This window comes from Botryllus schlosseri, chromosome 4, assembly GCF_051294905.1.
Source record: "Botryllus schlosseri isolate E-star chromosome 4, Bs_hap1, whole genome shotgun sequence".
Lineage (NCBI taxonomy): Eukaryota > Metazoa > Chordata > Ascidiacea > Stolidobranchia > Styelidae > Botryllus > Botryllus schlosseri.
The window spans coordinates 970,574-993,024 of record NC_137239.1 but is presented as its reverse complement, the minus strand read 5'-3'; the positions used below and the strand labels follow the sequence as shown (position 1 = coordinate 993,024).

Genomic DNA, 22,451 nt, shown 5'->3' with positions numbered 1-22,451 from the left:
TCCTAACACATTTCTTTAGACTTCACATTGCAAAAACATAATCATACTGATTGCTACTGGTTGCAAAGCTGTCTATGTACGAGAACTGAGAGAGATAATGAAAACATGACGACTGTTTGTCTCATTGCAGAGCGTAGTCACCTCGTATAACCTGATCGCACTCGCCCGACAAGTATCTTCATCACGCACGCGACGCCTGGTATTGCTACAAAATAACAATCATGATTGCATCAACTCACGAAGGATCTTTGCGACCGACCCTGCGGGAACTTTTGCGGGGAAATATACCCAGCTCTAGTAATTGCGTGTAAATCGTTGATGGATTGTATCGCGACGTAGATACAATTATGTATCATATGATACAATTATGTATCGGCCCGTATTCAAGAAACCTTACTCAGTGCTCAAACTCACTTTGCGTCAAAATTGCGTAGCAATCGGTATTCAGAGAGAGCAACTCAAGAATGAGTTTGAGCACGGCTGGAGTCGGACTTCGCGGTCTGTCGAGCTCGACCTCGAGCTGTTTGGTATTCAGAGACGATGCGCGGCAGCTGGCGAGCTGAGAATTTGGCAGTGGAGTGCGCGTTTTCCGAGTCAAGCCGGGGGCAGTCTCAAGGCTTTACTCGAACACTTTGCACTGACTTTTCTGGTAGTATGCTGCGGGATGATGGGCTGTGCACATAGATCAATCTTATTTATGATCTTAATGGTAAACTATACCGGTATAGAACATTGTAAAGTCCACAGAGTTCGATCATTTTCATGTAATATCTGGCTTTAATAAGCTGTATAATGGTGTACTGTATATCAATGAAATGCTAGTTGTGAAGTATGGCAGTGATGTGGTAGTATTCATACAAGCCTTGCTTTTTCGCAGTTTTCTCGATGTGTCTGCCACATGATAATGTTTAGGTAAAGCAAACTGTAAGAGCCGTCTTATGACTCTTGTAAGCGCAAAGCTGGATATACTTGAGGATAAAAGAAATGATGGAAATTCTATCCAAAGGAAAAATGCTGCATGGGAAGATCTTGCCGTTCAATACAATTCCTTCCCTGATGCTCAAAAAGTATCATCCAAGCAGCTTAAAAAATGTTGGACAAACATGAAGGCGAGGTAAGATTTTTGATGAAATTCTAGGAATATGCCGAGGTCAGTTCTAACTTCTAATGCGTAGCATATGCATTTCAACAGATCGAAAGAAGATATTACAGAGGAACGTGCCCACCTGGCTGCAACTGGCGGAGGTCCTCCAACCAAGGCAGTACCAGAGATGTCACAGATAATCCATAGCATGATACCAGAACAATTCGAGCCACTCCAGAACAATTTTGATTCTGATCAAGTGATGTTTGTGGACCTTTCCGTTGCATTGACATCTTCAGGTACGGTATACCATAATAATGGACACTTCATTGATAAAAGCACCATATCAAGCACTGATCCCCCACAATTAGTAGTCAACGGTATTCGCTGTTGACATTTGAGCATCGTTGACTCTGGTTATGTAGGTTTTGCTGCGTGTTGGGTTACCGCTTAGCTGTGACTCCTCTACATACCAAATTTGTGTCATACCTTAAAAATCGCTCCGTAAAGCCATATATTCGCAAACCCGAAAGCTAACACTGACCAGAATTAGCAATGCGCATTGATTGATAGTCATGAGGACCATAGCCAGTCAATGGTGATCGATAGGGCAAGTTTTTGCAACTTTTTTACACCTTCCGGCAGCTTCCTACATACTCAGAAGTTACGTAGGATGCTGTTTTAAGCTGTTTGAAGGAAACTTATTGTGTAACTTTTTGCAACTTTTCTCCATTTTTTTCAAGCAACTTTTGCAAATTTTTCGATTTTTCATGAAACTCCTTGCAAATTTTTGATGCGACCAACTTTTTACTAGAATTATTTGGCACTATATATAAATAGATCGCTTGATTATGTCCCTGTCGTTTAAATTTGACGTCCTTTCTGAGTTGACGTACATTCAGGCTAGACCGACGAAAATTATATTTTTACTGGGTCAATTTTTTCTGGCGATTGATTTTGCTGAAGTCGCTAACACTGAGGGCGGAGATAATAAAGTTAGCTGATCCGGGAGAATGCTAATCATGTGATTAAAAACTGCTAATCGGGACACATTTTAGGCGGAGATAATAAAGTCAGCTGATCCGGAAAAATGCTAATCGTGTGATTAAATACTGCTAATCGCGACGCGAAGAAGTTGAAAGTTGCGAGTTTTCAATCAAGTGGCGTTATCTGTTGCCTCATAATGCGGAAACGCGTAATAGGCTGTCAGTTGTCAAGTTGTTGAATGAAACAGCAGCCTGCTGACAACCATACTCCCACTGTAATAGGTAGAATTATCATCATCGCCAAACGAAAGTCGTGTCCAATTAGTACGGTACAGCTAAGAAACGGATTATAGAACATTGATATCGCTCTGCAATGGTGGGTATTTAATTCATTGATTGTTTGGTGAAGCCATTACCTAGTTGACAATCGGTACGGTCATTATCGGAAATATTTGTGCGTAGGAATGGTACGCAGTTATCGATAGTTTAATCCGGTTTGTTAAATCATGAGATCAACACCAACTTTATAAGCTGCGATCAACCGGTTTCCTTAATCCTGGGTTGATGAATCCTGAGGAACGCGACTTCAAGGCTAATCCAACTTTATTATCGCTGCCCTGAGTTTTGCTACAGTACCTTGGATACAGATTCATTCGAGCATCCCATAACCTAATATTTTGAAGGAAATTTATCGTCCATAAATGCAACGTTTTAGTACATCTTTTCTGAAAAATAAATGCAACTTTCCACGGATTTGACTGCAACAAAAACTTGCCCTAGTGATCAGGGTCTGGGACATATCCACGATGTGATGTTGACATCGATATTGTTCATTATTAATGAGCGTTAACTAAAATCCGTGTAAATATATACAGATACATGACTAACATTCTGAGCAAAGCTTTATAAGCATATATAAGATATTTAGAATTTATACGCATTTGCTATGCAATGAGGGCTTTCTATATCATATGTCCCTATTTCAGATGTAACTTCAAGACTGCAACTCCGGCTTCAAGGGCGGTGATGAAAGAAACGGAAAAGACAGGGTTGTCAAGAAAGAAACCAAAAAGAGCTGAAGTTATTAACTTCATATCGGATGCCATGCTCTTGGAGCATGAGCTGAAAGTGGAAAAGATTAAATTGGAAATTGACTGCTTGCAACAGCAAAGGCTCTTAGTAGAGAAGCAGCAGTCCGTTGCTGATCTGCAGTCGTTACTTGTGACCAAGCAGCTGTTGATAGCAGATGTAAGGCAAAAGCTTGAAGGCTTGCCTGCACCAGACCCACTAGAAACTGGTCTACCTACTTTATAAAAGCTTTCAATTAAGATTCATTGCTTCTGCTTGCAGCACCGTGATGCAAATATTTTTTGTGCTATTTCCATTTACCTGCGCATTATTGATGTTAATATACTAATACTTGCAGCAATGTGACATGAATGCTTTCCTTGTGCCATACCCATTTAACTGTGGAATATTGATAGTTACTATGCTTGTACTTGCAGCAATGTGACATGAATGCTTTCCTTGTGCCATACCCATTTAACTGTGGAATATTGATAGTTACTATGCTTGTACTTGCAGCAATGTGACATGAATGCTTTCCTTGTGCCATACCCATTTAACTGTGGAATATTGATAGTTACTATGCTTGTACTTGCAGCTATGTGACATGAATGCTTTCCGTGTGCTATACCCATTTAACTGTGGAATATTGATACCTGCTATGCTCGTACTTGCAGCAATGTGACATGAATGCTTTCTTGTGCCATACCCGTTTAACTGTTGGATATTGATAGTTTCTATGCTTGTACTTGCAGCAATGTGACGCAAATACTCTTTTTGGCTATTCCTATTTGCCTGCGCCTTATTGATGCTGCCATGCTTGTATTTGCAGCAATGCGACATGAATGCTTCTCTTGTACCATACCCTTTTAACCATGCATTATTTACCATACCCTTTTAACCGTGCATTATTGCTAGTTACTATGCCTCTAATTGCAGCACCGTGACATCAATACGTTTCTTTTGCTATGCCCGTTTAACTGCACAAGCCTTGACTTGCAACACCGCACCGTGATATTTATGCTTTTTTCGCTATGCTCATGTAACCATGGATTATTGATAGTTACTGTTCCACTTCTTTTCTTTCTACCCTGTACCATTTCGTTCGGTTCCATACAAGTGATACAGCAGTTTCTTTATTTGTGATAACAAATTAAATTTCATTCGTAAAGTGGGTTTCTACGATCCGTCGTCTCCGAGCTAGGCCTCTCAGGGAGCCTCATACAACTTCTTGTGGGATGACAGGGACATCAGTTTCATTGTTGATGATGCACCTATATTTGAAGGGAGTTAAACGCTTGATATTAAAAATATCAAGAAATATATTACCTGTGCTTTCTGGCATAGTTGTATAACACTGCTGTTAACATCACAGTCATTGATGTGTCGCCCGTAGACCCAGTGATAAGTAGGGGAACATCCTCTTCCACAATCCAAAAGTCCTCTCTATAGTTATTCTGGAGTATATTAGAACCTTGTTCAGCAGCTGTTTGTCGTAAAATCGTGTGGCCTCATTGGGTGCCACTTCACCTTGTGGGAATTTGATGTATGCTGAAGCTGAGCTTTTATGAGCTATGGCAATACTGTCCAGCTTCACCAATCCACCAACCAACGGTGAGCTGGGAGACATGTCCCAGTTCCCCAGCAACAACTTGAAAGCTTCCTGTGGCGTTAAAGCGCAAAACAACAAGGAACTTCAACAACGGGGTCAGGGCAGGCCTTTGTTGGATGGGCTGGTAAGGTCATGTAGGATCTCCATAATCCACTAACACCGGCTTTCGTAAGCCTATAGCGATCAGAACACAGTTCCTCAGTGATGTATTCCACGGGATTATCAAAAATCTGTAAGGTACTTCCGTACTTGCTGCAGCCTGTTTCCATTCACTTGCATGTAATATTGTAACATATCTATGTCAATAGCTATTTTATCTGAAAGGAATGAAACAAGTACCGTATACGTATCTGCCAATATGGAATCGGTGTCTCGTGCTGTCGTGCACACCAAAGATTCTACTAACTGTCCTCACGGCGTGATACTGCACACCAACTATATTACGCTAAACGTACCGGGATTCCAACCCGGCATCTTAACAGTTCATACCGAGCGAGCGCACGGCGCACAGTTGCGAACGATGCCAGACGCGTCGAGTAAGACTCGAAACTGAGCAAAGCTAGAAAATGTCTTTGAATACCAAGGAGCTACTCCAATGGAGTTGAACTCCGCCTTTACTCCGTCGAGCAAGCCTTGAGTTTGAGTTCGAGGCGTCTCTTTGAATACGGGCTGATATCTGCGTAGGCACTTATTGTTATTACCGTAGACTTGAGTTCTTTTTGAGAGAAGGTGCCTTCATAAATCAATGTCACCTAACTACCCCGAATGATCTCTCACGTCTAGCTGCAACTAACCGGTAATTATATAGCATTCACGTGATATTGTATTGATGACAAGTAGATTAGCGACCGGTATAAGGTCGAGACTTATAAAGCTAGATATTTTCAGTCGTCTTACTATTGACTAATTAGATAAAAATGCCGGCAATCTAATTCTAATTTAATTTGGGAAATGTTACAATGCTCTGATTTTAATTCTTAACTTAACTAATATCTGGTTTTCACGAAAATGATACAGGCGATCTGTATAGTGCGAAAATAAACAGGTTTGTTGTACAGACATTCGCCATGCGCTTGTTCGAGGTTAGGAGAATGAATTCTGATTTCATACGAACTGAACTTGATTTTTGTTGTCATCGTTACATTATTATGTTCATCAAATCACTACACCACACGGTTGCGATATAATGAAAAGATAGGAGGATGCCGAAACGACTTGCAGTAGTCTTTTAATCAGACACCCGTTTTTGCCTACAGCACGGAAATAAGAGTAATGCACACTATATAAAAGAAAGGATAGCATATAAGTAATCGACAAAAATGAATGCTGTATGTGTCGCGAGGCGAGGTCGATAGCCTATGTCAGATTGTGATCCGGTAATCTTGAGGGCAGACTATAGTATTGATTCAGTAGAAATTGCTTGTATTTCTTTTTAAACTGTAATTTACCTCAATTCACATTTTTTTCGAACTCAGTAATTCTAATTCAATCTAATTTAGAAAAGGACTGTGTAGCAACAATTCTAATACTAATCCTATTTAGAAGAGCTGAAAATTTTTCGAGTTGTCCACTCTGCTCATATTTAGGTCACTAACTGGAAATGAAAAGCAGTTTCGTGGTAAGTACCACTGCTGTGAGTCAAATCGATTTTTAGCTTCGAGTCTAACCGATTTCCACTCCAGAGCGATCAAGTATGGATACATCTTCGCTAACTAACGTAATCTGGCACTGTTATTCGTCTCATAGCTCGTGTTACCCCTTCGTTGTGATTCGAGTGTTGATCGTCGTCGCGACAGGACGCATCATCGTAGTACCTGTATCGGTAACGTCGATTCAGTCGTATTCGCAAAGACAAGTCAAAGTTTAGGGAAGTGTTTGCAGTTTATCGTCATATCGGCTTCTAGATTATAGATTCAGCAATAACCACAGCTATATTAGGTAATACCGTGAAATGCCAGGAAGTGGCGGAGCGCATAAGCGTTCCGCAAATTCGGAGTTGAATGGGCCCGCTTCAAAGGAAATGGCTTCAGATTCAAATAGAGTTAATGGTGATCTTTCTGTTATCATCAAAGGGGTTAAGAAAACTATGCGGCAATGCAATCCATTAACTATTAATAAAGCTTTGTTCAAAGTGCTTGGTGGCAACTACAGTGATAATAGAATACTTCCTTCGTGGGACATTCTAGTCAAATGCGCGAACAGTGATCAGGTCAAGAAATTGCTCGCTTGCGATAATTTAGGTACCACGTCGACACCAATCGAGGTTAAAACCGAGCGCCATATAGTCAGACCTTCTGAGGTTAAAGGAGTGATAACGAATGTGCCGCTTGAAATGTCGGACGACGAGATTAAAGAAAAGAAGCGCTGACCGAACAACACGTCACATTCGCGCGGCGATTCTCGTACAAATCAGATGATGTGGTTAAGTATAACAAATCGGTCTTACTGTGTTTCGCGTCTACAATTCTGCCCACTGTAGTGAGGATTGGATACATGCAATTTCGAACACGGGTTTACAATCCGCCACCCGTGAGATGTTATAATTATAACAGATTTGGTCATAAGTCGAAGCATTGCCGCAGTGCTCAACGCTGTGCGAAATGTGGGAATCGACATAACGCTGATAAATGCGAGAATAATCCATGGTGTGTGAATTGTGGAGAGTCTCATTCGGCTTGTTATACGGGTTGCCCGAGATACCGCCAGGAAGCTAAAATCCAAGTAATCATGGCTAAAACGGGGGTCAATTATTGGAGTGCCAGACAGACAGAGCAACAGGATACTGAAAGTCTTCAGCCCTTCTCGCCTACTGAATTTCCCCCCTTGCCTAAGTCACTCCATGTCAGTAGTGCAGGCGGCGAACAAAGTTATTCCGATAACGCTCGTGCTGGCATCAATGAAAGTAGTTCGCGCAATCCTCATCCAAGTTCTGATGACAATCTGGTAACCATCCCGCTGACAGCATTATTCAATTTCATAGCGGAAGTCATCAAAAACACAATAGTCAGTTTCGGAGCAGGTCAAGAGGTACGCATAGACGAAATTATTGCAAAATCGGCCGGTGAAAAGCTAGGAATATCGGTGCCAAAGAATTGTTTCGGTGATCAGGCGACTCAAAACTATGAAATGTCGAATGTAACATCGAACAGTGGAGACCCCTGGATCTATTGGCTGGTAACGAGAGAACCAACAACCAATCCGCATATGATCATGATCATGGTGACAACAATGTCCTCGAGCATACACCGACATCTTCAATATAGTCCAATGGAACTGTCGAGGCTTGTATCGTAAACTCAACGAATTGAAATATTTTCTTGAAAATTGTATGTTGGAAAAGCCAGAGATCATAGCCTTACAGGAAACGCACTTGATTAACCGATATGTTCCAAAAATTCCTGAGTATAATCTAATACGTAAAGATCGCAACATCCACGGCGGAGGAGTTTGTTTGTTCATGAAAGAAAATATAAGTCACCAGGAAATCGAAGTTCCCAATATTTTCCCGATAGAGGCGCAACTCATAAAGTTGGATTAAATTTTCATCATGAATATCTAGATTATCTACATACCACCGAATAAAGCAGTCTCTCTGCAGCTTATGAAAAAGTGTTTTTCTTTCTGCGATTCTAAATTCGTAGCGGTGGGCGACTTCAATGCGCACCACTCCTTGTGGGGTGCCAAGAATGGTAATCGGTATGGAAAACATCTGTAGAGGTATTAGACGACAAAGATGTGGTAGTCATAAACACCAATATAGGAACAAGACTAAACATATCGTATGATGCTGGCGCAACATCACTGCTTGACTTAACAATTGCTTCCAAGGACATAGGACACACGATTGAGACAGTGGTCACGGATCATCTTTTAGGAAGTGACCATTTTTTGATCTTCAATCATATTTCGATCTCACCAAAGGTGGCGGCGCAACATTATGAATCTTGGGCTATACACAAAGCAAAATGGTCTGAATTTCGATGGTCAGCTAATCGGAATCTCTCTCTGTTGTGTAATAATGAACGAGTGACAATACAAGACATCACAGAAGCAAGAATCGCAGCAGCTCGAATCAGTATTCCAATCACGAAACCTCATAAAAAATGTAGCATTCCCTGGTAGAATGAAGCGTGTGCCCGAGCTATTCGTCTGAAACGAGCTGCTTACTTGAAAATGAAGACCTCGTTTCACATTGACCTTGTTGTAGCGTTCAAAAAGCAGAGAGCGGAAACTAGAAGGGTGATACAATCCGCTAAAAAGTCCTGTTGGGAATCATTTTGCTTATCTCTAAATATTACAATCAAGTTATCCAAGGTCTGGAGAGTCGTCCGATCGATGTCCGGATCCAGATCATGGAATACGATTAGTAGTCTTACATCTGGAAATCACATACTTACAAGCAATAAGGACATAACAAATGCATTAGCGTGTAGATTCACCTCATTCAGTAGCGATGATAACGTCGATCCTGAATCCGTGGCCAGACGGAAAGCATTCGAAAGAGAAACGCTTCAACCGATATTGGTACAAACCGATCAAGCTTCAGACATGAATAATCCCTTCACAATGAGGGAATTGAAGAAAGCGCTGAAGGCGAAGAAAAGTGCATCTCCTGGACCAGACGGCGTATGTTATCAGATGATCTACAATCTGGACCAACTCTGTCTCCATCGCATGCTTTCATCGTTCAATGCTTCAAGGAGTAATGGAAATTGTCCTGCCAGCTGGCGTCACTCAGCAGTTATACCATTACTAAAAGGAAACAAAAGACCTAGTGATCCGGACTCCTATCGCCCAATATCCCTAACAAGCAATATGTGTAAAATAATGGAAAGGATGATATCTAATAGACTACGTTGGTGGTTAGAGAGTACAAAACAAATTTCGCCAGTTCAATGCGGCTATAGGACTTAACGCTCATCCACGGATTGTATTTTAGCCCTGCATGACGATATCTACAAAGGCATCTGGAACAAACGATCTACAGTTGGAACTTTTCTAGACTTAGAAAAAGCTTATGACACCGTTTGGAGAGAAGGCGTTATCTTCAAGCTCCACAAACTGGGCATTTCTGGTAACATGCTCAGATGGATTTACTCATTCATCTGTAACCGTACTTTCCAAGTTCGGGTAGGTGACAGCTTATCCGATTCATTTTCCTTAGATAATGGGATTCCACAAGGCAGTGTTCTCAGTCCGATAATTTTTACTGTTATGGTGAATGACCTCCCCGATGAAATCGATACTAGTATCAATCTATTTGCGGATGACGCTTGCCTATGGGAAACTGGCTTAGATGTAATGACAATCTCGTCAAAATTGCAGAATTCTTTAAACAACCTGTATCAATGGTGTGAAAAATGGGGTTTGAGGGTCAATGTCAAGAAGTCTGCCGCAATTATATTCACAAAACGCAGAAAACTGCCACCTGTTCAATTTTCAATAGGTATGACAGAACTGCCAATAAAGAAAAGTTGTAAATATACTTGGGAATTATCTTCGATTCTAAACTGAGTTATCGTTTGCACAAAGATGCTGTTGTTGAAAAATGCCTAAAAAGAATGAACTTACTACGAATGCTCGGTGGCACAACATGGGGTGCCTCCACACCTTGCTTGCTAGCGGTCTGCAGATCTATGATCCGATCGGTAATTGAGTACGGATTCGAGGCGCATTTGTTTTCACCTTTATATGTCATGAATTCCATCCAAAAAATTCAGAATACCGCTCTACGGTTATGCAACGGGGCAATGAAGAGTACTCCATCCTTCGCTCTTCAACATTCCTGCGCCGATCCACCCATACCAATGAGGCATCTGCAAGCGTGCTACAATTATCGAACTGTTATAGCGTCATTGCTGAACCACCCGTGCGCAACAGTCATTGAGGATTCTTGGCACGAAATCTTCCCGGACTCGACGTTATTTATGACCCTTAACATGACAACTAAAAATGCGAAACGCATGCAAATTAATTCACAGAACCATGAAGTAGTTCCTTTCCCGCCATGGCAGGAAATATGTTGTCGAATAGATTTGCACCTAAAATCAAGAAATGTAAAGTCTGACCTAACCACAATTGCTAAGTCAAAGTGTAATCTATCGAGAGATCTATCGACTACTCGGGACCTATCATCTGGAATGCATTACCACCACATATCCGTGAATTGCCTTATAATAGATTAAAAAAAGCCTTACTTGACCACCTCTTGTCGTTACACTAACACTGTTGCCCTACCTCGCCCAGACATTGCTTCATTGATCATTTGCCACCATTGTTTAATTTTTTTTTTCTATTTTCCTTTAACTAAACATTTCCTTACAGCCAGACTGTTCAGAGTCAAGTGTACCTGTTTGATGCTGGTGTGATCAGACTAGATGACCTTCACGGTCTTATCGATCATTCCTATCTAATACCGAATACTGTGCATGCATATTTTCTGTACCACCATCACTGCCGTTTGTTATGTATTTTGGTTCGATGAAAAAATGAAGACTCTCTCTCTCTCTCTAATCGTTACATCACAGAAACGTACTCGAACCATGTCAAAATATACACCGATGGGTCGAAAACTATTCATCGATGTGGTGCAGCCTTCGTAGTCGAAGAAATTCCGTTTTCTCACAGCGAATCTCTCAGTAAATATTCATCAGTATTCTCATCCGAATTAGTTGCAATTCTGCGTGGCTTAACCTGGGCAAAAGAAAATGTAGGTTCTCGAAAACTCGCCATCCTATCGGACAGCCATTACAGCCATTACCACCGGTTCTACTAATAACAAACTAATATATGATAGTATTATGTTATGCGCAAATCTCGAAAGAAAAGGAGTGGAGACAAATTTGGTATGGATCCCTGGCCACATGGGAGTTGGACAAAATGAAACGGCTGACGAACTAGCAAGAGCGGCTGCATCCACGGATTACGTAGATGACATTGGAGAACCAGTCGAACTGTCTAATTCAGAAGTGAAAACGCTCATAGCATCCATATGCCGCGAGAAATGGATTGAAGACTTCAACTCGTCATATGACGGGTCCGCATATCACAAAATACACGCATCCATCGCAGAAACTCCTGCGCCGCTGAATTTTTCACGAAGGCACTCCTCCATTATATTGAGGTTGAAATCGGGACATTGTCGGTTGAATTCTCATCTTCATCGTATAAAGGACCACGAAAATGGCCTGTGCCACACGTGCAAGGCCGAAGAGACGGTCGAACACTTTCTGCTTGTGTGCCCAGTATATGCTTCTCAGAGACAATATTTGAAGAGTGCGGCTAGACGGAACCATGTCGACATGACAGTACGGGCCTTATTATCCAGTCCCTATACAATTCAGACTGTCATTGAATTCGTATTGGCTACCCGATTAATCTAATCATTTGCGGATATATTATTTTCGACGTGGTCTGGTGCACAAGACCTTAGTAGTTGAGCACCATTAACCCCACATACAACAACAACCCCTTCGTTGTGGCGGTATATATATTTATTGCTCAGAAGTAATAAGAATCTTTCAACGAAATCAAAAACAACATAGAGAATGATAACATGCCACGAATAATATTACAGCTGTGCCACTGTAAAGTCCGTGAAGATACGTTCCATTTTAATCACAGTAGGATCGATAAAGTATCTCATGGATTGTGAAATAAAGACTGAGAAAATCACCCGACTGCATCTTTGTGAACAGACATATTTCTGTAAATCTTGGCGTTGTTGTTCCCAAGTCAATTTTCGAGCAAATTCATCCCCGGTTGTGCGATTGGAAAATATTGTTAAAGTGCGTAATTACAATATTCATACACATTACACCATCACACGGAAATAAAAGGTTATCCCAGCGAGTCATGGTGATGTTATGGAGACATGCTAGGATGAAACGAATGACCGTAATCCCTAAACACTCTCTATGATGGTACGGTGCGCCTCTGGGATATCCCTGGGTGCACCTACAGGAAGTGTAGCATGCACAATTGAGATGAAAATAAGTTCAGGAACTTAAAAAAAAAAGAATTCCAATAAATTGACTGGAATCGAAATTACGACTATACGCGAAGCAGGGTTGGGATTCGGACACTGAACTTAAATAGATTTTTGGATCTAAACTTTTTGAGCTCATACGAATTGAGGGTAAACTTGATATGGATCGGGGTATACAATCATTTCAAAACACTAAATCCAAAAGAGTGTCTGATGCACATACCGACACAAACTACCATCTCACTTGCAAGGTGAGCAATGCTCATCCGAAATACCGCGTGCAGAATCCTATATTTCATACAGCGCTTCATGACTGCATATTACACATACATTGCGACAATAGGAATTTCCTACAAATTATAGCATTCAAGAATATTACAGTGAAAAAGTCGTGCCAAGGAAACGATACAATTGAACTTACAATCTAGAAAACGTGAAATTTCGTGACGTCCAAATAGTTAATATATACTCATTACTCAAACACAGCGCTTCAGGAGTATATATTACGAATAATAGGAATTAATCTACAAAACACTAACATTCATGACTATTACAGTGAACAAGGCGTGCTGAAGAAAATATACAGTTGAACTTAAAACCAGGTAATCGTGATATTTAGCATATGACGCCCAAATAATTAATTCATACTCAAATACAACGCTTCGATAGTATATATTATATATATATATTACAAATAATATGTATTAATCTACGAAACATCCAAGACTATTACAGTTAACAAGCCGTGTCAGAGCAGGATTCGATTGAACTCACTACACAATACAAAAAAACGCGAAACAGGTGAAAAGTGCAGTTGAAGCATTCTATGTGTAACGAATATAACACATCGTAATTATGTTCGACTTCTGTATTCGCCGCTTGCGTAGATTAATTGGTAAAGTCGCTCCTCGTCGGCGGGCCTCGCCTTGTATCCAGCGTATTCCTCGCTGTTTGTCATTACGAGCTGAATATAAAATATAACGATGTTCGGAATCAGACATGCCAGACTTACGTTAGGAACGACACATCGTTAGCAATTCTCATACATTCTGCAATGCGTACATGTCTGATAATCCCACCCTTACCTTTTGCGTTGGTCTGGTCCAGTCGACTCTATCTTCGGGGAGCTTCTTGGCCCAGCGATTAAATCTGAAAATGTTGGAAATATAACATTCTACGAATACACCTCAAAGCGATGCGGGATAAGTTTTCCTCGAAAAATGTGTATCAGTACTCCAAGCAAGACTTTGAACGCCTTCTGCGTGCATTGGTTATGAAGCGCAAATAAACAAAAACATCAGTATAAACTTACACAACGTCGGTTTTGTTTTTAGCCGTATATCCCATCGTGAAAATCCCAATACTCCCGGAGAAAGCACACGCGCCAAGAAGGGGTATTATCTGAAATAAAAATGTTACCGAATAGTTCACCGGTCAGACGCTGCATTACATATTTTGAATCAATTCTAACTCACAATATCACCATGTTATATGTCTTATAAGGTTAGCAGCCCGGAATCTATCGGTAATATGCATCAGGCATATCGCGTTAATACGACCAATACAGGGTTGTAATGACTCGAGTTGCGATTTTTTGGACACTCGACTTGACTCGAGTCATTTTCTTAAAAATGAGAAATGACTCGACTCGAGTCAATTTGTGTATCGACTCGACTTGTACTCGATTCATTGCGCATGACTCTGACCAAGTCATATGACTTGAGACACGGGTGTACCAAGACAGGAATTTCATTGTAATTTCGAAGAATAGTAAAGTTATCACACTATAATTATTTTGTCTATCAGTAGTAATAATTGTAAATGCTACCAGAAACTGTTAAAAGTGAGGAAAATTAGCATATTATAAATGCGAACCATTCGATATCAGCAAACAGAGTTATAAAAAGTGGGTTCAACAAGACTTCAGCTGGAAACAGAGCAGTCAACACAATGACTTGGACTCGGACTCGAGTCAAAACTAAAAAAGTGATATTGACTTGTGACTTGGAACCTTGTGACTTGGTTACTACCCTCGACCAATAACGCTGCGATTCAGACGTTTTTGGTTTGGTGGAAACGATATATTTCAGTGTAATCAGTGACTAAATGTAAGTTTCATGTCCTTGTATTCTATATTATAAGCCGCGTTATTCATCATTCCGTCACACGTCATTTGCATGAACAAAGTAGGTAAAGACACCTATGATACCCCTCATTGCCGCCACTGTCCCGTAAAATTCAACGACTTCTTGACTCCGGATTCCAATACACAACACACGATGCAACCAACATCCAACTACCATATAATTAGCAACGGAACGCAACGCGCTATATCAGTGATTCCCAACTGCAGCTCCAAGCTATCCTTCATTCGGCTCTCCTTGACCATTGGAAATCCCATAAAAATATGACAGACACGCATGGATATAGGTGTACTTTATTTATATGAATGGTTCTCGTCAATTTCTGTAACTTTTATATTTCTGTACGCTAAAATAAAGAATATTAGTTGGGTGTAAGTCGCTTAAGGCCGCATCCAGGATTGTAACCCAGTCACAAGTCCATCTCACTTTAGTTTTGACTCGAGTCAAGTCGAGTCATTTTCAATTCGCCACCGAGTTCAAGTCATTGTGTTGACCGCTCAGTTCCCAGTTAAAGTCTTGTTTACCCACTCTTTATAACTCTGTTTGGTGATATCGACTGGTTCGCATTTATAATATACTAATTTTCCTCACTTTTAGCAGTTTCTGGTCGCATTTTCAAGTACCAGTACCAATATGCGAAATCCCAATCACGTGGACACTTGACTATTCATCGAAATTACAATGAAATGTCGGTCTTGGCCGTCTGAGTCTCGAGTCATGCGCAATGACTCGAGTCCAAGTCGAGTCAATACACAGATTAACCCGAGTCGAGTCGAGTCATTTCCGTATTTTGAGAAAATGACTCGAGTCAAGTCGAGTAATGACTCGAGTCATTACAGCCCTGGCCGCTTCTGAAAACCGCGAAGAGGATCCCTGCTGACTACCGTTCTGGTGTTCTACTGAAGTACCGATGGGTGAGTGGTTGCACGGCTGAAACGAGGATCTCAAGAAAACTGGCCTATATTTAGCAATCTACCGCGCATCTCGACCGCGTAAAACGTTGTCTCAGGCGACACTAGTCTATCTCCTTTACTACATTCAATCGGTGGTCAACTCATATACAGACATAAACTGTGAAATTTAGATAAACGCGGGAACCTAGGTCTTACATCTTTATCGTGAATTGGTAGAATATTCAGGTCGCCAAAAATTTGTATACTGGGTCTGGGCACAATGATTCGAGTACTCGGATCTGGATTGAGAGTTAATTCTAATAAGCCGACTAGTGCGAGGTGATTTTCGAGTACATAAAATTGTGCAAGAATTATAGTTTCGACATCGTTTTCCTCGGTATCAAAAGTTCATAAGTACAACACACGCGCATCCACGTCTTGCAACTATCATATGGTCGACAAATAAGATCGTCGCTCTGTCAAATATGCCGGACCCGCAGTGAGGAACATTATCTCGCTGGCTTTACGACAGTCACCGAACATGACCACATCATTCAAGTCAACATACAAACAATTTCTACTAAATCAATACTATAGTTAGCCCTCTAGTTTACCGGACCTGATGTATCGATCTCGCCTTCCGACACATGCGACCTTTTTTGTCACCTGTTCTTTTATATTAACTTCTTTTACTTTTCATTCAGTGTGCATGCCTCCTTTTTTACATCGCCTAGGCCAGGTTTGTGTCTGATTTCGAAGACTACTCCAAGTCGTTTCGACCACTTCCTTTTTTTCACTGTATCACAGCCTTGTGGTGTTTTGAAATGATGAAGTTTTTAGCAATAAATTGCATTGAATTAAAAATTGCTGAATGCTGTAAATCTCTATTGGTCGTAGCGAAGCATACGAAACGTGAAATACAAAGATACGCGCGTTTTTGGAAATGACATAGCTGATCGACCCACAGCATTGTCAAAAAGTTCAATGAAATAGTCATGGTCAAAAATACTTGATTATCTTTACCGCGGAGTAGAACCGTCATTATATTGTTTGTGGTCGAATAAAAGGTAGCCTACATATGTTTCAACTTTCCACATCATTCATACCGCTGTGACGTCGTAATGAATAAAACTCGAATTCGAATCCGACTCGACTCGAATGCCTGATACTCGATTCAAAACGGAATCATTCAGTTACTTGATTTTGCCCAACCGTGCTAAATACACTGGAAATCAAATTGCAAAAGTACATAATTTCTATGTTCTTAACATGTTCTGCTTACTTACATAAAATTTTTCCTTCAAAAACTTGACCGATTGACGAAGAGCTGCCATTTCGAGTACAATGCACTAAACCGCTTACTTTTCTTATTTCCTTCAAAGCTTCCGTTGAAATGCGTTGCCGTTGCGCGGACCGGGTTATTTATGAGCTGCGAGAGAAGCTATAGGTGATTCCCCTCTGTTCTGCGATATATCACACGTGAATACTGATTGAAGAGTCATCGTGTGTACGTGACTGCCGAAACGTAACGCAGTACGGCTCAATCTGTCTATCAACCTTGTACTGAGAAGTAAGAATTTGGACAATATGCAGTCCCACCTGAAATACAAATGTTTCATTTCGATGTCCCTTTGTTTTGGAGTTGACCTGAAAGAATATGCATGTTCGCGATGCAAACAATAGCTCACCACAACTGCAAATAGAATGTTAGTTAGTGGGCGTGGACGGTCACTACTGTTTTATTTTTAGTAGTTGTAGTTCTAGTTCTAGTTGCACATTAAAAAAAATAGTTATTGCACAATTACAAAACACGTGTCGTCGTTTGGAGGGAATTGTGATACCGGTGTTGTGTTGTGTGATGCTCTTGCAGCCATTGTCAGCGCGGAGTCATCGTTACTAACAGTGGCGTAGTCAGGGGGTGGATTTGGGGGTCGCTAGTAGTAGTTGTATTTCTAGTTGCTAGTTTTGAAAAGTGAGTAGTTCTGGTTGTGGTCCTAGTTACGAGTTTTGATCAGTGATTACTTTTAATATAGTTCTAGGTGCGAGTTTTGGAAAGTGAGTAGTTCTATTCCTAGTTCCAGTTGCGCATTTTGAATGTCCAGTAGTTTCTACAAGTCTGGTGTCGACAGATAGCCACGCGATTATTAATTCACAAAAGCTAGCTTGTCACGTTTGTCGGTAGTGCGTGAACGACGTTTTCCCGCACACCTCATCCTGAAAAGAAGTTTTCAAAACAGCCGCAGTAGTCCAAGTAAAACGCATTCGAATTCAAGGTATAACGATAGACATGGAACTTGATGCATATTAATACAGCATCACATCCAAGTCTGAAAATGAACGCGATTTTCGAAAAATCCTTCACATCAGTTGCTTAGCTAGATCCCAAGCAATGTTCCCTCTAAGCTGCGCACGTGCGCAAATGCGCAGTGCTGACACGGTCTGTGCACAGAAAATCTAAGTTGCGCACAAAAAATCCTTTTTTTTTGTCGTTACGCACTGTTGTCCAAGGGTCTGCGCAGTGAGTTGGTGAGTGTGTGCAGACTCGTCGAAAATTAGAGGGAACATTGATCACAAGCACTGCCAATATTCTAAACTGACAGCTGCAGTGGAGCAGCTCCCGACTGAAAGAGGAAATCATATCAAAACTTTGAATTGGTATGTAGAAAACCCGACCTATATAGGCTGCAGTTGCAATAACATTCAACTTCCAACATTGTCATGCGCGATTGCATGAAAATATATAGGCGTGTGAGTCAACAACAACAAACGGTCCCTTTCGATAGCTATTTCGACTTATATCCTATGCAGCACATGATATAGACAAGTCAAAACATTTTATTTGTCTGATCTCACCAAAACTCAATATTAACTTCCAATATCGCGCCAGGCCATATATTTATCCAGTGAAATTAGCTTCTACACACACACGACGTTATAGGAAGGATCGCTATCGATTCAGTTTATATAATTCTATATCGTTCGTAATTAATTACTCAAGTTGTCATTATCTAGTAGCATAGAAACCTCACGGGATATCACAAGATTTCTAATGCTAATAGCAACCATTGATCTCATGTATTTAAAAGACAGTGATACTGCATTCTATAATCATGATTGGGTGATCGCCAATGTTAGGGTTCACTTAGTCAGTTGCTTATAATACCTGTGTTAAGTTTATTGAATTATAACGGATAAAACAACATTCATAATGAGGATCCAGAGCAATTTCCGCAAGGCACATCTCAACATCCAAACATTGTAACATGAATAAGTCCTTTTGCGCTCAGTTAATTACGGTAGTTTGAAAATGTACGTTCGGAACATTCTTCCTTCATCACGCCTATGTCGGCTATTTGTACATACGCAATACGCATATGTCTCGCGAGGTCTGTCTACGAAAGAGAGACGCTAGCGTAGTCACGTAGGCACCTTTACTCAGCAAATTTGCTTCGTCCAATAAGGGGAATACCGGGTTACTTCATTCGAAATTATTCGAGTGACAGAATCGACTACGTCACTTCGACGTTTTTCGCCGCACAGACGCGTGCCCTTCGTGAATCAAGCTTGAGGGTGGGATTTCAGCGTCATATAGGCTACAATGAATCCTGTTAGAAATATAGTCGGAAATATTAAAAACTACCGATTATATTGGCTTTCAGGATAACAGCTTGAACACGATGCTGACATAAATGCAACTACGGTGGATAAACTATTCACGTTTAATCGCAACGCTAGATTCATTAGTTGGTAATATTTCGATTCTTCATTTACAAACTCATATACCAGACTCAAACACTGACACACACCGCTTGAATTCCATGAGCTTTATACATTAATCAGATTATTGAACGATGCTAATCGGAAGGGTATATAAATGCTATACATAAATTAATGCCGAGGTGCCATTTCTTTGTATCACAATCTTGTGGTATTTTGAAATGATAAAATTGTTAACAGTAAACTCAACTTTACATACTCAAACTCACGGCAAAGAAAAGTCTCAGGAATTCCCGTAAACAGTGTATACTTTGACCAACCAATCCGAATAATGAAATCATTCGTAAAAATCCGAAGGTTGAACAGTACGAGGCATACTCGAAAGGGTTGCTATTACAAATACCAACACCGCCGATGTGGTTTTGAGGATATGTTTGCCGTAAAAAACAATCACATCATAGTAGCAAAATTATAACAGTAGGTTGCATTCTCGGCCATTGTATGCGTCGTAATGCAGTTGGGTGACTATTATTCATCAGTAGATCTCCATGTTTTGCAATGTCTCCCCTTCTATGAAATATATTCTCAACTGACTTTAAGCCGGCATAGTTGGTTACTCTGTTTCGAAAAGGTCTCGCTGAAATGGATTCTTCATGATTGAGGGCCGTATGCACCAACATTGAACACGTTCAAGTCTGATCGTCTGTTCGCTCGAACATAACTCAAACGAAACATCTGTTCAAAATATCTCGCGATGCACCATCAATATTTAAACGCCGTTCAGACGAACTGATGATCATTGAGACGAGCTAGCGTTCAGTAAATAGATGCTCAATTTTCGCTCTGAAAAGCTACTCAAGGCCGACCGAATAGTAAACAAAACAAGTGTTTTGTGGAACTCATCGGTCGCTAGCGCGATGTCTATTTCAATGATGAATAGCTGAGCACATTCACAAAACTCCGGCTATATTTCTGTAAACATTTTTGAATCAAATACCATTGCTAGCTTTGCCATCATGCTTTTCAAGTTCCAAAATAGTTCCAGATTAGTGAAACGCTTCATCGTTGTGAGAACATGTATATATTTCACTCATGTAACCTAAAACCTGTAAAATTACTATAATATAGAGATTTGCAAGACATGCGGCTCCAAAACAGCCGACCGCGAGCGCAAATCACGGGACCACGATTCCTGACGTCTAGTACAAATCCCTACAACTTCTGCGTCCACTACTCAATCGACAACCTACATCATTAGCAAGCAAATCAACTTTCAGTTTTGTCTTAGGTCCATTTTACTAAATTCCGTACTCATACTTCATACACAAAAGAGGATTCGGCAATTCGCAGAGGATTCGCAGCCGGCAACTACGTGCTTTCCATTTCACCAATGTCATGGAATCGGTGTGTCGTGCACATCAAAGATTCCACTAATACACGCAGGTGTGACGCTGAAAACCGTCTTGACACACCAAATATATTACGCTAAACGTACCGGGATTCCAACGCGGTCATTTGGGCTATGATGACAATCTACTGTAATATCGGCTGTACTGTCATAGCTTCAATGATGGTGCAATATATCAAACTTTATAGGGAAAACGCCTCATCAATGGCACCACGCAGGGTAGGCTACTTCAAAAACTGTACACTGTCAGACGTCAGCATGGGTCATAATTTTCATTCATTTTTGACCCGAAGGTCTTTCATTCAATTTGTGATTCAAACCTACAAGGCGCAAGTCAAGAATATCGCATCTTCATTATACCGGTACCTTGAGACAGTCATATGGATTTCCTGGTTCACCACTACACTCGCTAATACCGGTATACCGATCAAGGATCAGCTAGCCATTCGGCCTCCCATTGGTGAAACTCTAGTTCTGGGTTCGGAAACATATAAAATCTATTCCTACAGCTTAGAAAGTCTGCTGATATACGGAAAGATAGAAAATAGTGCACCTACGTCTTCAACATGAACCAATTTACAGTCAACCAGCCGCGAGAAACAGGAGACCACGATCAGCGACAACCATGCCAATGCACTGAACTACATTTTAAACAACATCCCGCGGTTGTTTACTTTTCGATCAAATTCGGCGCGAGTGAACGCTAGATCATTGACGTTTCAGTGATGGTGCTTTGGAAATATCTCCTGAACCCCTGTTTGAGCTCCAGTTTGGGTTCAAAACATGTTGGTGCATACGGCCCTTATCAATCAAGTTCAAATCAAGCTCCAAAAATGCACGCCATAAATGACGCAAAATCTGTATTGCGGTCGTTCGAGCGGTGGGGCGTTCGTGAGTAGGACTGGCAAAATGACCTTTTTTAGTCAACATCACACTGACCACAGCAGTATAGTTAAAAAGTGGGTAATTCGTGAGTCGAGTCGGAAACATGACCAGACTATCGACTACACTAAACAATGCAAGTAACATAAAAACAAGTGTCTCCTTTTGTTACAATATTATTTGATATCAAACGCTACATATGTTGCTATACGGATAACGGATAAAGTATGGTAGGTTTCACTAATAGGCTACAAAGCCCTGTACAGTAGGGCTCTTCAAAATGACTTTTTTTCTCAAATCGTACTGGCTGCTTGATAAAGTTGTTAGGTTACCTAATTTAAGCCTACACACAAAATTTGGTTCAATTCCAGCCAGTAACCGCTTTGCTACAGGAGAAGAAAGTTTCTATTTATTATAAAAAATAGATAATAAAAAATTTGAAAATTTTCTGTTCACCCCATGAAAGTGTTAGGCTGTCTATAGAAACGATGCTCACCAAATTTGGTTCAATTCCAACCACTGGAAGCGGAGTTATTGCCGTCGAAAAATTTGGATTTGAATAAAATAGTATTTACGGTGACCGATTCTTTGTTTATTTAATATAGTTGTGCTCACCGTAAATACTATTTTATTCAAATCAAAATTTTTCGACGGCAATAACTCCGCTTCCACT

The 22,451-nt window shown here is 40.7% G+C and overlaps 2 protein-coding genes and 2 long non-coding RNA genes across 4 annotated transcripts in view; 2 read left to right on the top strand and 2 right to left on the bottom strand.

Moving 5' to 3' along the window:
* LOC145437866 (uncharacterized) overlaps nt 1-22,451 on the top strand; it is a 430,122-nt gene that overhangs the window by 133,483 nt on the left and 274,188 nt on the right. The gene's annotated exons all lie outside the window — the stretch shown is intronic.
* LOC145436820 (myb/SANT-like DNA-binding domain-containing protein 3) lies at nt 378-4,306 on the top strand. Its single transcript, XM_080314037.1, has 3 exons — nt 378-1,114; nt 1,193-1,383; nt 3,057-4,306. Exons 1-3 carry the CDS (start codon nt 939-941, stop codon nt 3,095-3,097), a joined length of 408 nt encoding a protein of 135 aa, XP_080170163.1. The 5' UTR covers nt 378-938; the 3' UTR covers nt 3,098-4,306.
* On the bottom strand, nt 4,256-5,419 carry LOC145436821 (uncharacterized). Its single transcript, XR_013914420.1, has 2 exons — nt 4,465-5,419; nt 4,256-4,409 (listed from the first exon to the last, which is right to left on the bottom strand). It is a non-coding gene; the product is annotated as an uncharacterized LOC145436821 (long non-coding RNA).
* LOC145436819 (uncharacterized) lies at nt 13,549-17,298 on the bottom strand. The gene is made up of 4 exons (XM_080314036.1): nt 17,058-17,298; nt 14,047-14,135; nt 13,820-13,883; nt 13,549-13,698 (listed from the first exon to the last, which is right to left on the bottom strand). The coding sequence occupies exons 1-4, from the start codon at nt 17,103-17,105 to the stop codon at nt 13,588-13,590; spliced, it is 312 nt and encodes a 103-aa protein (XP_080170162.1). The 5' UTR covers nt 17,106-17,298; the 3' UTR covers nt 13,549-13,587.

Excerpts from the sequence above, each read along its gene's own strand:
- LOC145436820 (XM_080314037.1), top strand. The coding sequence starts at position 939 with ATGACTCTTGTAAGCGCAAAGCTGGATATACTTGAGGATAAAAGAAAT. Across the intron at positions 1,115-1,192 it reads TGGACAAACATGAAGGCGAG|ATCGAAAGAAGATATTACAG; the intron begins GTAAGATTTTTG and ends GCATTTCAACAG. Across the intron at positions 1,384-3,056 it reads CGTTGCATTGACATCTTCAG|ATGTAACTTCAAGACTGCAA; the intron begins GTACGGTATACC and ends TCCCTATTTCAG.
- LOC145436819 (XM_080314036.1), bottom strand. The coding sequence starts at position 17,105 with ATGGCAGCTCTTCGTCAATCGGTCAAGTTTTTGAAGGAAAAATTTTAT. Across the intron at positions 14,136-17,057 it reads TTTTGAAGGAAAAATTTTAT|ATAATACCCCTTCTTGGCGC; the intron begins GTAAGTAAGCAG and ends TTTTTATTTCAG. Across the intron at positions 13,884-14,046 it reads AAAAACAAAACCGACGTTGT|ATTTAATCGCTGGGCCAAGA; the intron begins GTAAGTTTATAC and ends CAACATTTTCAG.